At 41.2% G+C, this 16,709-nt stretch overlaps 1 protein-coding gene and 1 long non-coding RNA gene across 2 annotated transcripts in view; one reads left to right on the top strand and one right to left on the bottom strand.

Moving 5' to 3' along the window:
• The window catches only part of reln (reelin), a 179,772-nt gene that overhangs the window by 36,760 nt on the left and 126,303 nt on the right, over positions 1-16,709 (top strand). The window contains exon 2 of the mRNA XM_088339951.1: positions 2,057-2,164. Coding sequence (XP_088196077.1) covers positions 2,057-2,164 — 108 coding nt within the window. The remainder of the gene's footprint in view (positions 1-2,056; positions 2,165-16,709) is intronic.
• LOC148362516 (uncharacterized) lies at positions 1,550-10,613 on the bottom strand. The gene is made up of 2 exons (XR_015850865.1): positions 10,484-10,613; positions 1,550-2,355 (listed from the first exon to the last, which is right to left on the bottom strand). It is a non-coding gene; the product is annotated as an uncharacterized LOC148362516 (long non-coding RNA).

The raw sequence follows: 16,709 nt of genomic DNA, 5'->3' as shown, positions 1-16,709 counted from the left end.
GAGGAAACCGGAGTGCCCGGAGGAAACCCACGCAGGCACGGGGAGAACATGCAAATTCCACACATGGGGTTTGATCACACGACCTCAGAACTGTGCTGCACACGCGCTAACCACTGCGCTGCCGTGCTGCCCACCATGTTAATATCACCTATCCTAATACTCTTTAGCATTTGTTTTATCTTAATTTAATTGTAAATAATACACATTTTATTGGTATCACCGGCAATTAAGACAATTCTATTACCAAAAACAACAAATAACTCTCAGTAACTGGTCTTAAATGGATATGTCTTAAAGGTCTTGAGAATCTGATAACTGAAAATAAAAGCTCAATCCTTCTCTTTTGCATGATACAAATTAGAGAGTGTGTAGTGACTTTCCCACCAGCTGTCTTACTCACTTTTCCATTACAGAGCCTGCAGGTTTTATCATTCATTTCAAATTTTACCTTGTTAACGTAAACTCATTAGCAGTATGATACTCGAAACGAACACATTAACACTGCATTATCAGTCACCACATGTCTGCTGCACTTCAAATTATTTACTATTCGTTAGCCAATTATGCATTGTCCCCCAACCAGTGGGTCATCGGTTGGATTTTACAAAGTCAGAATTTAACTATTTAACCATTAGAGGCAATTGTGGAATAAAAAGCTGATTCGAGTAAATTGTTTGTTCCTTTAATTAAACACTGTCTTTCCGAATAAGCGTGTCTTGTGTATATAACGGATACATTTATTGTTCTTAATAATGGACACCTGCAAAGGAGATAGCAAATGATTACTATTATTGCTACCCGTTGTTCATTATTTTTGACCATTATACACTCTTCACTTAATTTTCACGATTGGCCAATAATGTTGCTGTATTTTGATGTTCACACCCTTTAAGCAGATCTGCTTTTTGTAACCTGGGAGATGAAATACAAATGAAAGGTCCTTCAGAACAAATTTGGAATTTTGCATCATGAGGGGGTTTGTACAGTTCTTCTTGCAAGTTTAAAATCCATTTATGTATTCTCTGCTTATTTTGAATCTGTGCTAAACTATAAATGAATCAATGACAATTAAAAACACTTAATGATGATTAAATATCTCTCCTGATTCTGACAATTTTATGTTTGCAATATTTTTCCATGGGAGGTGACTGTTGTCAAGTATTGTTTTTGTGAATCTTTACTACAGTTTACAGTCAAGCTCTGATACCAACAGACCCCTCTTTGGATGTACATCGCTAAACAAGTTCTTTACATGGAATCTCATTAAACAATTTGTTCACTGTGGATATAATTTATGATGAAAACCCACAGAACAAACTAAATACACCCAAATGTCAGGAAAGCACCCAGAGCAATTTGATTGGGTAGGGAATGGGCATATCTATACACACTGCACACACAATCCCTTTGCCAAGCGCTGAAGGTAAATACAACTGTATTCTCATTTGCAATATTTTTGGGACATTTTTACAAAAGAACTTTGCTTGCACCTTGTTTTAAAACCATTATTAAGGACAAATATGCTGGTCGGAATGAACCTCAAAGTAACTGCGGGAGGGAGCCACATTTTAATTAGTATATTTGTTGATATGGGACACATTATTATATCATAGAGTTTATCATGTCATCAAAAGTCACACAATAAAATGAAATGTGCTGAAGAATTAGCAGGTACAGAGCAGTTTGGCTTAAACCATATGTTGTAACTCTTAAAATATTTTTGCTTTTATGGCACTTTGGGTAAAGGAGGTTACTGAACGCTGGGTTACAGCAACAAAAAAAAATCTGGAAACCCAATCTTCTCAATGCGTCGAGCCGAAAAAGCTCTCTGAAAAAAAGACAGCGTGAGCTATACTAGTGTTTTTAGACTGAATTCAGAAGTCAAGACTTATTTTTCTGTTCCCTGAGCTCAAAGGGGTTTTACCAAACTAACTTTGTGGTTCAAACTACTATCTTTCAAGTGTCCTCAAATGCTGCACAAGTTTCATCAGTAGAGAATCATTAAAGAGTTACAATGTACGGCAAAGATAATGATGTAATGCTTTTCACTCCCCAGTGACCATCTCTACCAGCGTGTCGTTCGACGGTCTTTTAGTGACGGGTCTCTACACCTCCACACCTGTCCAGTCTGCTCCCATCCCACCACCGGCTGCCTTTGGCTTCGGTAAGTTTGAGACGCATCCCTCGGCGTAAAGTTCTCAGCAGTGTTTCGAGGTCCAACTTAAGGTCTTCATTTCATGCTAAACTTAGCCATGCCTGACTGATGACTGGAATGATGAATTTTCATAGGGCTCATGACCAAGCTCAGTCATCCACATTCGTTCCTGGTATGAGGATAAGACCATTTTCCCACTCCTGTAGCAAAAAGCAAGGATGAAAATTGAAAAAGGCTGAACAAGAACACAAGCCATTTGAGAAATGCAGTAGTGTTCAAAATAGCCCGACACATAAACTTTATTTGAGGGACCCAGCCCGAAGCAACCCCAATTTTTCACATTTTATCCGAGAGAACTTTTTTAATATCTGTGAGGAGGAGGGGGGGTTCTCTCTGAGTTTTTTTAGATTATCCACCCGTAATAGTTCTTAGTTTATTTTTCTTTGTGGAGGATCCGCACACACGCTAGATTCCGTCCCCCTTCTGTACAACGCTGCCCGCGAACAGGGCTCCGTGTTAGAGCTATATATTATATAAACTCTCTGTTGGCAGAATTACTCAGATGAAATCACTCATTAAGTTTTAAAATCTCCCTCGCGAAGGAGCCAGCACTGCCGAGCACCCATTTTGCCTAAATCTCTCGACAGAACTGACTTACCTCCGGTCAGGTGGTGTGGTTTATTTGACACATAAACAGGAAAAGGGACACACATGAGCGCGACTTCACAATAAAAGGATATAAGATTGAAAAACGTATAAAAGATGAAATTAGACTGATGTTTGAAAGGTGACTATATGTGTGTGTGTGAGAGAGATTGTTTTTATATTTAGGAATATAAAAACAGGTTAATTTCATTGTATTGAAGTCTGAGAAATGCACATATCTCAAAACAGCCAACTTTGCACTCCGCCAGACCACCGGATGCGCCGAAAGAAGTCCGCGGACGCTGGCTGCATTGTGTGAAAGGGGGACGGAATCCACCGTGTGGATCCTCCACAAAGAAACTTAATTAAGAACATTGAGGAAGGCGTGCCGAGCGTGGATTATATAAAACAAAGGTAGCGAGAGAGAAGCACAGCCCTGCGTGAAACCAAAGTAATTGTTGGCATTTTAGGCCTAACCCGACCCAAATTTCCATTTGAGCTTGCGCTGGGTTTGGCCTCTGGCTCTAGTTCAAATGTATGTCTCAGTTCCAGATCGCCATATGTCCAGTATCTTGAGAATGCGATATGAAAGAAAATCAACCCCACACATTTCACTTTTAAGAACTTTTCCATTTGTAGTGTTGGGACCAGAAACCTCAAATCTTTGTACACTGAAATCCTCCTACTATGCGTTTCAATGACTCAACGGGAACATGAATGTTCTAAAAAAATCAAATAAAATAGGCGAAAACAAATCTGAAATAACATTTCGGTATTACCATTGATCAATTAATTTATTCAGTATTTTTAAAGGGGAAGTTGTTAGCAACTGGTACCCACCCTCCTCCGAAAGGGCACTAACCAGGTTTGAAACTGGGCACAGGTGTCAACACACCTTTGGGCAAGACATTGAATCCCTAATGCCCTTGAGAAGCAGGCCTTGCATGGCTGACGCTGCGGTGTGTGAGTGTGTGTGAATGAGTAAGTGTAAAGCCCATTTTAAAGCGCTTTGGGAGGTCTTCAGTGACTTGAAAGCGCTATATAAAGACCATTTACATTTACATTTACAATATCCTGACCCTTCATCGTTACATTTTGCACAGCACACGTCGTCAGGTCATTTTAATTTCTATTGTCATTTCTGCTTCAGATTTAGTTTTTGTTTCATGTCTTAGGTTTTGGCGTTTTGTGCTCACTTTTTTGTTTTGTTACTTCTTCCTTGCATGTCAATTTCGGTCTCTGTTTTAGGTTAGCCTATTTTCAAGTTTGATTTTGTTTTGAATATTTGTTGTTTTCGACCTCTTGTTTTTTACTTTCTTCCTGGTTTTGTTTTCGTTATTTTGAGCAGCCATCCTCAGTTCCTGCTTCCTCTCACATTGGGTCGACCCATCAAAACAGTTAACCCAAGTGATTTTCCCATAACTATATTTTATTGGTCCCACTAGTCTAAATATTGCAGTTTAATTGGTATTGTGATATTTAATAATGAGTGAAGAATGAATATCCACCTGAGAACGATTTTTATTCGGAGAGAGCGAATTGTACTTCTTGGTGCCATTTCTCATGACTTTACTCCACTTGCTGTTTTAAAAAATGTACCGTGTAGTGATAGAAAAATGTAAAAAATCTACATGTTAGGAACTTTCAGCTGTGTAAAATTTTGAGTGAACGTCACATCTGGGGAAAATGAATCCTTTTTTCTTTATAGATTCAACTTCACCACGTTATTCAAAAAAAAACTTATGCAAACCAGAGAAACTTTGAAGAGCAAGATGTGGACCAGGACTATCACGATTTGATTTGTTTTCTTGACAAATAATGAGGGATCTGAGAGGGTCCTGCAACTACAAAAAAGGGATTTAAGGGGCCGGTCACACAGACATTTGCGGTTGAATCACGGCCAGAAATTTCTGCCTTTGAGGCGGACGCTATTAGACGCATTGAGATCGCCATTCAGACGAGATACAGCGGTGCTTAACACAAGGTCGGAAATTCGCGCGCGGGTGGCAGCGCAAAAGAGTTTTGCGCTGCTCAATTCTTCAGCGCGCGAGTACACAACCTTTCACGAGCGTATCGAGGCTGAACTACGGCCAGAAATTGGCTGTTGGGCGCTGTTGGACGTTTTGAGACCGCCATATAGACGAGATAGAGCAGTGCTTTACTCGCGGTCGGAAATTTTCACGTGGTTGGCCGCGCTCAAAACTTTTGAGCTGCTCAAAAGTTTGAGCACGTGTTAAACCGCGTGCCGCACACGTGGTCAACACGAGGTAATGACGCGAAAATGACGCGAAAATGACGCGGAACGACGTGCTCTGGCCGCGGCCAGGGCGTGGTTACACATGGGTAGGACGGGAAATTTCAGCGGGTAATCGTGGGTGGAGCATGGTAATAGCATGTTATGCGCCTGTATCGCGGTGTTATTACGTGAAATTAGCATGTTACGCGTGTGACGGTCAAACGCCTTTCTCCGCGTATAAACAGCGCGAATGCCGAGCACACGTCAGTTGTGCTCGAGACGTCAAGGGGGTGAACATGGATCCCCGTCAGCGTAGTGACCTCGTCTTAATCCATTTTTATTTCTTGACATTTCTTTTCAAGATAATAAAATAAAAATGATGCCATAGCTTGAAATCTTGATCTTCACGGGACTGTGTCTTGTGCGGTTATGATTTCTACAGCCCGGTGCCGAGATTTGCATCCCCTCGCTACTACAACCACTTTTACCTCGTTTTATCTCACTTTTAGGGAATGTAATGGCGAACATATAACCAAAACCACTTCGTCTTGCATTTGTTGGAAATGTAATACAACTTAAACCATTCCGTCTTTGTTTTTGTTGTGAACGTAATCGAACGGTAAATCCTCCCCCCCTCGCGTGAACGCGCATTCTGCTGCGCTTCCAACGAAAGTGATCGTATTCTATATAAAACGCTTATTAAAACTATAAAGCGAGCTAATTATAACAATTGGGAGATCCTAGTCTATATAACGCGTTTATTTAAACAATAAAGCGCGATCGTATTCTACAAATTGCGTTTGTTAACGCGGATGCAAAAGTCACCAATGTCAATGTACGCTTCCCACAAAAGCGATCGCAGCAGAATGCGCGTTCACGCGAGGGGGTGGGGGTGTTGCGTAGGAGTCGGATTTGGGCACAACACCGGCTCGGGAGCTTTTATACCCGTGGTCCACACGAGAAAATGACGCAGAAATGACGCGATGAGGAAGCGGAACAGTCGCCGGCGTGTTTTGCGGGCATACCACCGCTGAACAGCGGGTTGGCCGATTTTGCGCATTTTCCATCGCGGGCAACCACGGGCTAAAAAAAAACGCAAAATTTTAGCCGCTATTCAGCCACAAATGTCTGTGTGACCGGCCCCTAACTATCTAAGTGTTCAGAGTCTCTGAAGAGGTGTGGCTCTAATCCCTCTTAATTAAGGTGTGCTGGGAACACAGCGACACATATGCTAAAGCATGCACACTGAATTCAATTGAGAAATGCACATTCACACACCAGCTGTGTCCAGCTGCTTCAGAGGCGACTAGCTGGGTCGCATATGGTTCACAGATGTTCAGGAACCTTGAGACGTGAAGACTGGAACAGCTTTGTTGCACAGGTGAATATCATGGCTTTTAAAGTGATTGGATCAATTCTCTTGATCACAATATCAGTTTGCATGACAATTTGAATCTTGTGTAGAGAAGAATTGGGCTAGTGGCTAGCATTTATGCCTCACAGTCAAACGTTTCTTTGCATGCTTGTGAAGGTTTTTTTTTGATATCTTGCATTCCAAAAACATTTTTGTTTTTTTACTTATTAGGTTCTATAAATCGACCATAAAAATGCTGGTATAGGCTGCAAGAGGGCGGGCTCCATGGAATTAAGTCCCACGCCTCTTTGGTCTCATCATGTTCTTTTTTTTAATATTGTATTTGTCAAATATGAACCAAGACGCATGTATTTGTCAAATATGAACCAAGACGCAAAATGGAGTTATTTCTAATCATAACTGTAGAAAAAATCCTTAAAAAATGATTTTAAAAAACTATCAATTTGTGGAGAATGATTCACATCTTATGAGCATTAACTGTGGAGTCCCTCAAAGGTCTATGTTAGGGCCTTTATTTTTATTTTTTTAATTTTATATCAATGACTTGTGTAATGTATTATCAGAATTAAAATGTATTCTATTTGCTGATGATACCAAAGGTTTAGGCTCAGGTACAAATTTACAGGAAATGCAGGCAGAAATAAATTTACAAAGTAAAAGAGTGGTTTGATAATGACAAACTATCATTAAATGTATCAAAAAGGGTTATGTTGTTTAGGAAATCCCCGAAATTATTGAATTGGAATTAAGATAGGTAATGGTCAAACAGAAAAAGGTTAAATATTTCAAGTTTTTTTTAAATATATTCTTAGCCTTATTGGCTTGACACCAGATACAAAAAGCACACAATCCAAATTAGCAAAGATCAATGCAATGACGAGTAGATGCAGACATATATTTAACCAAAAATACTTCATATAGGGGCAGCACGGCGGCGCAGTGGTTAGCGCGTGTGCGGCACAGTTCTAAGGTCTTGGGAACCTCTTGTGTGGGTTCAAATCCAGCTACCGGACTTACTGTGCGGAGTTTGTATGTTCTCCCCGTGCTTGCGTGGGTTTCCTCCGGGCACTCCGGCTTCCTCCCACATTCCAAAGAAATGCATTTCAGGTGGATTGGCCGGTTCAAATTGTCCCTAGGTTTGAATGAGCGAGCGAAGTTGTCTGTCCTGTGTGTGCCCTGCGATTGGCTGGCAACCAGTTCAGGCTGTCCCCCTGCCCACTGCCCGATGATTGCTGGGATGGGCTCCAGCACCGCCGCGACCCTACTGAGGATAAGCAGTGCAGCTAATGAGATGAGATGAGATGAGACTTCATATAATGTACAGTTCATCACATTGGCCATATTTAAGTCGCAGTATATTCCATTCTGATTATTCTCAAAGCCATTTTAAGACAAGTGGCGACGCATGTATACTCTGCATTATGAATAAAAGTCCCAGTGTTTGGAGAGCCATCCTTACGGCGTCAGCAAAACTCAACACCCCCTCATTGTCAAATTAGCCTAGTGGAGCAATCGGCTGTTAGTCAGGGTGATGTGAACAATGTCACATATTTTTTGCTTAGTGCTAGAAGGCTCACCACATGCCGCAGCGTGGCTCACCACACATCTTTGATTACTCAGCTTTGGAGAGTGTGGGATCAGTCAACGTAAAAACATTGTGGGAGCCAAGCATTCGTTAAGAAAGTAGGGGTGTTGAATGACTTTGTTTTTTGTTTTCCTAAGAGGGCATGCCACCTCATAAAATGTCCTTGCACAGCAGTTACATTCACAACATGCACTTGTTGTGTGGGCTAGTGTGTAAAAAGGGTGCATTTGGGTTTACAATTTACAAAAGGAGACATCTCAATTGCAAATTTAGTGTGGCCTGACTCAGTTGCTGGAGAATCCTGTTCGATTGCACTGTGTCTTTCCTCTTGACGTTCTCTTCAGAACATTTGATCTCCGTCCAGCCTTTTGGCTTCCCAAATGGAAGACACACAGTGTTTAAACTTCTGGGATTTCTGTCAAGGACCACCCAAAATTGCTATGTTGTTGTTTAGAGTAAGTCCTCGATTTATGTGTTGACGGGCCATCAAAAGCAAAAGGCTGATGGTCGGTCGCAAGTATTGGTGGGCGGATTGATCCAAATATCAGTATTATCGATACTACTCAAGTACTCCAGTCGATCGATACTGTTGTCCTGGGATTGATACTTGCTTTTCTATGTACAGTAGAAAGCGCAGGCTTTTTATTTCCTACCCAAAGACCACAGCTTTTTTCAAAATATATGGCTTAGTCTGTGACTGACAGGCACACTTTCAGCCCCTCTATCTACCTGGCCTGCTGCTGCATCGCACTTGCCAGGCACAAAAAAGGGCCAAATCCATGCATCACTCCCATACCAGAAGCCAAAAGGTAAACAGGAAGCGGACCATGTTGTGGACTTTTTATCAACTACAGGAAAGGCAAATGCCAGCTGTAATTTGTGCAGTAAAGTGTTTGCAACTGTTGCAACACCACCAATATACATAAACACATGAAAAAAAGTTCACCCTCAGGGAGAATAACATCCAAAAATGTAAACATGTTAATGTAAATCTGTTGTCACTATGGCAATAGAGCTAATTTGAGGCAATTGACATTTTTTTGCATTACTGACTTTATTTGGGAAATATAATGTAATGTAAGGTATTTAGTGATCTAGTTGACGTTGTTATACAGTATTTGTTTTTTGTTTTTTTTATCTTGCTGCTTTTTTGGTTCGAAATTCTTGGATTTTGTTCTGAAACACTAAGAAATATAAATATGTATTTTGTCAATGTTAGCAATATTACAGTATTTAATAAAACAATGAAACCCTTTAGTGCAGGGGGTGGCTAACCAGATCCTCAAGAGCCGCATGTCCTGCATGTGTTTGGAGTTTCTGTGCTCCAATACAGGTGATAGAAAACAACTGGAACATTATCAAGCTCACAAAGCTTGCTAACAAGCTGAAAATTGGCATCATCTGTGTTGGAGCAGAAAAACCTCACCATGTTGGCCGCCCCTGCTTTAGTGGCTAAAATAGTTGTGTTTATTGTCATTAACTCTGAGTGTGAAGGTTCAATTATTATATGATCATGATATCTACAAGCAAAAAGTATCCGTATCAGATACTTCCGGGCAGCACGGTGTCACAGTGGTTAGCGGGTGTGCGGCACAGTTCTAAGGTCTTTGGAACCTCCTGTGCGGGTTCAAATCCAGCTACCGGACTTACTGTGAGGAGTTTGTATGTTCTCCCCGTGCTTGCGTGGGTTTCCTCCGGGCACTCCGGTTTCCTCCCACATTCCAAAGACATGCATTTCAGGTGGATTGGCCGGTCCAAATTGTCCCTAGGTGTGAATCAGCTTGGCTGGCAACCAGTTCAGGGTGTCCCCTGCTCACTGCCTGATGATTGCTGGGATGGGCTCAAGCACCCCCGCGACCCTACAGAGGATAAGCGGTGCAGCTAATGAGATGAGATGAATATACTTGGATTGAATCGATACTAAATTTCCCAGTATTTCCAAGTGGCAACACTTGCATAGGGTGTTAGGTGTGAGTGGGACTTCAGATAAGCATGCAATACTGACGCTTACACTTAATGCATGTCATACATCACAATGTTCTGCTTAACGCACATACCCATTTCATATTTCATATCTAATTATATATAATCATCTTTCACACAGAATCACCGCCCACAGGTTCACCTTTATGATCGAATGGTGTTCGTTACTATGTCCACATTACATCAACAACCCAAACAGGGTGCAAAAAAATGTAATTTGTTAATGTGTGCTTTACAGTCGTAAACAAAATGGCTGCAATTAACGTCTATTTGAAAATTCGACAAGCCAAGGATTAGTTGTACAGTACAATCTCATACATGTGATTTTTTTTAAAATCTAGAATGAAATTGATTTAATTAAGTGGCAAATGATCATAAACACAACAAAAAAGTGTACAGTAAAAAAAAGATATATAGGAGCCCACACACACACAACTGAAACAGACAAAACGAAAAACTACAAATATGTCTTGCCCACAATACATTGTGCCTCGTACACATTACCTGAAAGAGTTTTAAGCCATGGTGAAAAATATTTGTCGGACAGACACTTCTCATTAAATTTACACTTTCCCATGGTCCAAATCAAACGTCTCAGTCCAAAGTTGCTATGTTTATTGTGGGTAGACCTAAGACATGCGTCCGCTCTAAAAGGCTTGACTGAAACCACATCACCGTTTTGATAGTTCCGTTATTGTGGTCACCCCACGTTGCCACGAAAGTGAATCGTTACTAAATCTAAATAAATACATCTAAAGTAAATTGTTAAAAAAGACAATTGATAAATCTTACTAAATCTTTTTAGTTAATACAAATAGAAATCCTTTTAATGTGTCTTTTTAAGACTTTCGCAAATTGGATTTAAGACATGTTAGAGCCAATGAGGCACTTACTTTTAGAATATTGAATTCACTGTCTGTTAAATATTTTCAAGGACCTGCGGGAACCCTGAGAACAGTCTTGCATCACGTTCTCTTTCATACCAAAATATACAGGTATAAAATCTCATCAAAACTGGAATTTTACCAAGGCAAGTCAGACTCTGTTTAGTTCATCTGTCCAATGTGCTTAAATATCTGTTCATTCCCGAGGTACTGAAATGATTTGCAAGGTCTGCTTTTCAAACTTTGCAAGTTGTCTTTTTATTCACCGATTCAGGCTGAAATGCTCCCAAACTTTCAAATATTAGGTAGGCATAAGTGATGTTGACACTATCATTTGTTTGTTACAGCTCGAGACAGAGATACTATTGTGCATGAAGCCTCACTCTTTTGGAAAAACATATCTATCTATCTATCTATCTATCTATCTATCTATCTATCTATCTATCTATCTATCTATCTATCTATCTATCTATCTATCTATCTATCTATCTATCTATCTATCTATCTATCTATCTATCTATCTATCTATCTATCTATCTATCTATCTATCTATCTATCTATCTATCTATCTATCTATCTATCTATCTATCTATCTATCTATCTATCTATCTATCTATCTATCTATCTATCTATCTATCTATCTACCATGGTCATATCCCTCAAGAGGGGTGACTGACAGCAAGACAAACACATACAATAACAAAGAAAATAAAAGGGAAAAAAATAGCAAAAAAACACACAAATATTTGGACCATGGCCAACCCAATTGCCCGAACACCCAAACAAGTTAGGCACCTCGGCACCTAAGTTGGTCATGCTTTCGTCCCTGCAGATGAAACGGGACACCAGAAAGCGGCCATGTCACTCGGTTCAGGGTGACACAACACACTCTTTTGTTCAAAAGCAGGGCCCGACAGCTTTCACTGGTTTACCCCTGCCGCATCATACGGGTGCCCAGCCCATCCTTAAGAACGCGTCCACAATCCCACTATCCTTTTACAACACCTCTTCACTCCTTTCTATCACCAACAAGAGCTCTAGCTTCCATTATATTTAGACCTATTTCCTGCATTGCACTCATAACACCATCCATCCACGTCAATCGCGGCCTTTCTCTTGGTCTCCTTCCATTGACTTCTGCTCTGTAGATCCTCTTCAACATTCACTCCTCATCCATCCTCTCCATGTGTCCAAACCAACCGAGTACTCTCTTATCAACACGCTTGCTCAGTTCCACAACTACTCCAGTTCGGTCTCTCACAATTTCATCTCAATTTATCCAATCGTGTCACTCCTAACATAGTCCTCAAACACTTCATCCCAAAAACAATAATTTTCCTTCTTAAATCTGCGTTCAGGCTCCAAGTCTCTGCACCATACAACACAGTCGCAACAATCACACTCTCATACAGTCCCCTCTTAACATCCATACTCATACTCTTGTTGTTCATCACTCTCCTCAGAGCACCTAAAACCTTGCTTCCTTGATTCACTCTGTGCAATACCTCGCACTCCATTCCACCCCCTGCAGCCACATCACAACCCAAGTACCTAAAGCTTTCAAAACATATCTGGCGAAAATATTCGACCAAGTTATTAATAGTCAATTATTTCTATTATCAATTTTTGTGCCCAACATTTACTAATCGTTGCAGCCCTAGTGAGATTATGGTACACTGTGTATCTGTATATGACACAATAATAGTCTTTAAAAAGGGCGAATGAAGACTAATGAAAATGAGAGCATTTGGGAGGGGGTGTTGCATGAAGCAGATGGGAGCGTGTTTCATCATACTCGGTGTCTGGGAGGCTGATTGGTGTTGCCGCACCATTGCTAGTTTTATCCGAACATGGTCGTTGATGGATAGCTGGTTCGCAGGGTGATGTTTATTTTGTGGTAAATTTGCATTTTTTTTTTTTTTGCATTTGCGACACCGCTCTCTTACACCAGCTAATGCAGGTCCTCATCTGGGTATGATGGAACTGGCTGGCTGACAAAGCGACAGCTTAGTGACACGGATATCAGCCCCCAGTCTGTCCTCATGACGGATGGCTTCCTGCTCACGCACCAGCTATTAGAGATGAAATCCGGCTGCTCCTTAACCTTTGGTGGGGGCTGTGTGCTCACATTTGCAATTATAACACTTGAAAACAGGCATAGAAAGATACAAACTCAACATTCGTGGTTCATCAGTAGTAGCCTTTAATTCTTACAAAAGGGACATTGTGCATTTTTAGAACCTAATAGTGGTAAAAAAAAATGCTAAAAAAAAAGCATATTTGCCAAAATAATAGGCAGAAAATACATAAACTGTCATATAAACGTGTAATTTTATGTGCAATTTGTTTTCATTTTAAATAACATTAGGCTCACCCAGAGGGAGCTGATCTACTCCACCATCTTGCTGCGTAGCAGATTTCTTCTTTGTTCTTGGAGTCCCAAACTAGACCAACATTTCCAAGCAGAAGCTCCGAGCATGGGCATAGGGGGAAATTACAGAACCTTAAAGTCACATCTTAAAATGACAGGGAGCCAGTGCAAATTTAGCTAAATTTGGAGTGATTTGATCAGTCTTTATCGGCCTAGTCAGAAGTCTTGTAACCATATTTTGAACCAGCTGCAAACATTTCAGTTGCATTACTTAATACAGCAAATCAACATTGTTTTTTAATGAAAGAGTTTTTTTTACCACTAAGAGGCATAAGAAAAATTCACAGTGTTCCTAAAAATGGAATACAGCAGTACCTTTACTTACAATTTTGATTAGCTCTGTAAATAGCTTTGTAACTTGAAAAATTCGTAAGTAGAGACGCTATTTGTATGAAAATGAGCTAATCCGTTCCAAGCCAGCCGAAGTACACTATGGTATTTATTAAATAAATCATAAAAGAGCATCCGAACATAAAACAAATTCATGTTAAAAAAAACAAGAATAAATAAAATAATACAAATTTTCATTTACCCGACTTGTCAACACTTTTTTGGGGTGATTCCTTTCGTCAAATTCCGAGATTAGTTCCAATTTTGCTAAAATGTCTTTAACTTGGGCTGATTGAATGATGGCTGCGTTGCCCTGCTATCCTCCCGGAACCCCTCTTCCTCCTCGTCTCTGATCTCTGAACTGTGACGGTGACTCGGAGAGCATGCTGGGAGCATGCATATGCACTGTTTGCCAGGCAGATTTGAAGGGATAGCCAGTTTGTTTAGGTTCTGGAAACTCTGGGAGGGGCAAATAGCAGCGTGTACTATACTGTATTTTTTATTCTGTAACAAGAGGCAATCTTCCTAACGAGACGCAATGTTTTCCCATCCAGGTACCGTAACCTTAAACTTTCATAGGCAGAGACATTTGTAACTAGAGGTACCACTTTTACTTAAAGTCACTGAAAGTCATTTTGATTTTGCTGGTCGTGTTTTTTATATTCTATCTCTGGTTTGAACTGCAACTATCTTTTGATTTAATATATATGAAGGTGGAGCCATTTTGTATGTTTGGGTCGCAGGTCATAATAAGGATGTATGGTGGGTCCTGAAGTCAGACCGATACAGAACCAATTCTTTGAATTAGAGGTCCCAAACTCCGAACCCTCAGGATAATTGCTCGAGCCCCCCGCCTTGATTTGAAAGTTAACGGGACAGTGTGTGTGTTTTGACCACTAAATTTCGTTGTATTCTGTAGTGCAACCAAAAACAAGTGCTACAGAGGACAAGACAGAATACAAACGATGGTGACACAGAGTGATCATCTCATCTCATCTCATCTCATCAGCTGCACCGCTTATCCTCAGTAGGGTCGCAGGGGTGCTGGAGCCCATCCCAGCAATCATCAGGCAGTGGGCACGGGACACCCTGAACTGGATGCCAGCCAATCGCAGGGCACACAGGGACAGACAACTCGCTCGCTCATCCACACCTAGGGACAATTTGGACCGGCCAATCCACCTGAAATGCATGTCTTTGGAATGTGGGAGGAAACCGGAGTGCCCGGAGGAAACCCATGCAAGCACGGGGAGAATATACAAACTCCGCACAGGAAGTCGGGTAGCTGGATTTGAATTCACACAGGAGGTTCCCAAGACCTTAGAACTGTGCCGCACATGCCCTAACAACTGAGCCGCCGTGCTGCCCTACAGAGTGATCATAAAGCACCAATTTTCTTTTTTTAAACTAAGATATCCACTAGGATTTACTGAACAATACTCACTGTACCTTTAAGTACAGCCCTTATGGGTTAATTTATTACTGATTGACGGCTATAGTTTCATATGAAATTTTGCTGTTTTCCATTTTTTCTTATATCTTTTTTTGCGTAGGGAATTTAAAAAAAAATTATGAAGGTGGAATGTTTATATCTAAACCTTTTTTGAGGAAACCTTTGGCCAAACCTCATGCAGACCCGGGCTCTGGCAACCCTTAAGTAAATTTATTTTCAGACTTGGGTTTTAAATGATTGTTTTACATTTTAGGACTGACTGGTTGTCTTTAGACCTTCACCAATGAATGAATTGAGGCTGATGAACGATGGCAGTTGATTCTGATTACAGATAAAACCTTGTTTTGCCGCCTCTGCTTGGCCTCACGCGCATCCCTCCCGAGAGTAGGAGAAGGATCTTTCTTCATACCCACAATACACTGCTCATCATTTCGTTCCGTGCCGAGTGTGTGAGCGCGTTCAGGAACGCCGTAGTGAAAGGGTGTAGCAGGGCGAAGGAGTAGGCGAGGGAAAGCGTTCCAGTGAGGGCAAAAAGCTGTCAGTCCCTGAGAGACTTCAAACACGTTGCCTCCCTGTGATCAGCTCGCTTCCCGGTTCTATGCTGACAGCTCCCTGACTGCGCCACTTACATTACTTCATACACGCGTATGGCACTTTCCGACTTATTCATTCCACAACACATTCTTGCATTCGAGAAGCGCACATCTACCCTGACATCCTTCATTACGATAACCTTGAACGCTGACGCCCGTTCTTGAGAGTACCCAACTGTTGATGCTTGGCTGGGAGTTGATGAGACTCGAAGCAAGTTGGCGCTGGTGGCAACAGCAGAGGTGGTTTGGATTTAATAATGATGACGATGACTTATCGAAGCTATCGCTACTTCGCCGCTCAGGGCCGCTACAAGGCACAAGGAGCTGTCAAGGAAAGATTCATTCATGCAGAAAGTAAAAAGTTGTCAGGGGCAGGGGTTATTTGTGTTCTTGATGCAGAAACTTTAGAGCAAAGATCAACTGGGACGGCTTGTAGTGATGCTTGCCGTTATTCTGGGCCTCTTTTTCAGTCTTTCCCTCACCAAAATGAGAAAAGGCTGATTTCAGGTGGCTATTGTTGCATTATTGAAATACATTAGCAGGCCAAGCAGTTTACGCCTTTGCTTTCACCGGAGGTCTATTGGAAGTTTAATTCCCAATCATATTTGTGAGGACTTTGTGAGTAGAAGGGAAGCGCCCGTTCTCTGTGTCAGACAGGGCTACTCTCATGCAATCACTCTCACACAATTACGCTTGTGCAGTTCACTTGCCGGCTACCCAAACAGACTGCGCGAGAGGGGGGATAGAGGGGGACAGTATACAAAGCCTGTATTTTGTAACAAACTCTAAATTAAACAATACTATTTTAAAAGAACAATAACAGGTGGATAATACAAAAAAAGGCAGCGAGAGAGCAGCTCGGTCTGACCGGAACGTAATGATTGTCATTTTAGGCTGCACCAGCCCGAAATTATCAAGTCGGACTTGCGCTCTGGGTTAAAATCCTACCTGTATGCTGAAAGTGGCGTACAAAACCTTTTCCGACTGTTTCCTAGCTCATTTAGGCCAAGAATATATTTTGTTAATAAAACTTCCGAAA

Source organism: Urocampus carinirostris, chromosome 7 (assembly GCF_059441175.1).
Source record: "Urocampus carinirostris isolate Australia breed hairy pipefish chromosome 7, RoL_Ucar_1.0, whole genome shotgun sequence".
NCBI classification, from domain to species: domain Eukaryota; kingdom Metazoa; phylum Chordata; class Actinopteri; order Syngnathiformes; family Syngnathidae; genus Urocampus; species Urocampus carinirostris.
The sequence above is the reverse complement of the archived record's forward strand: the minus strand, read 5'-3'. Positions and strand labels throughout refer to the sequence as shown.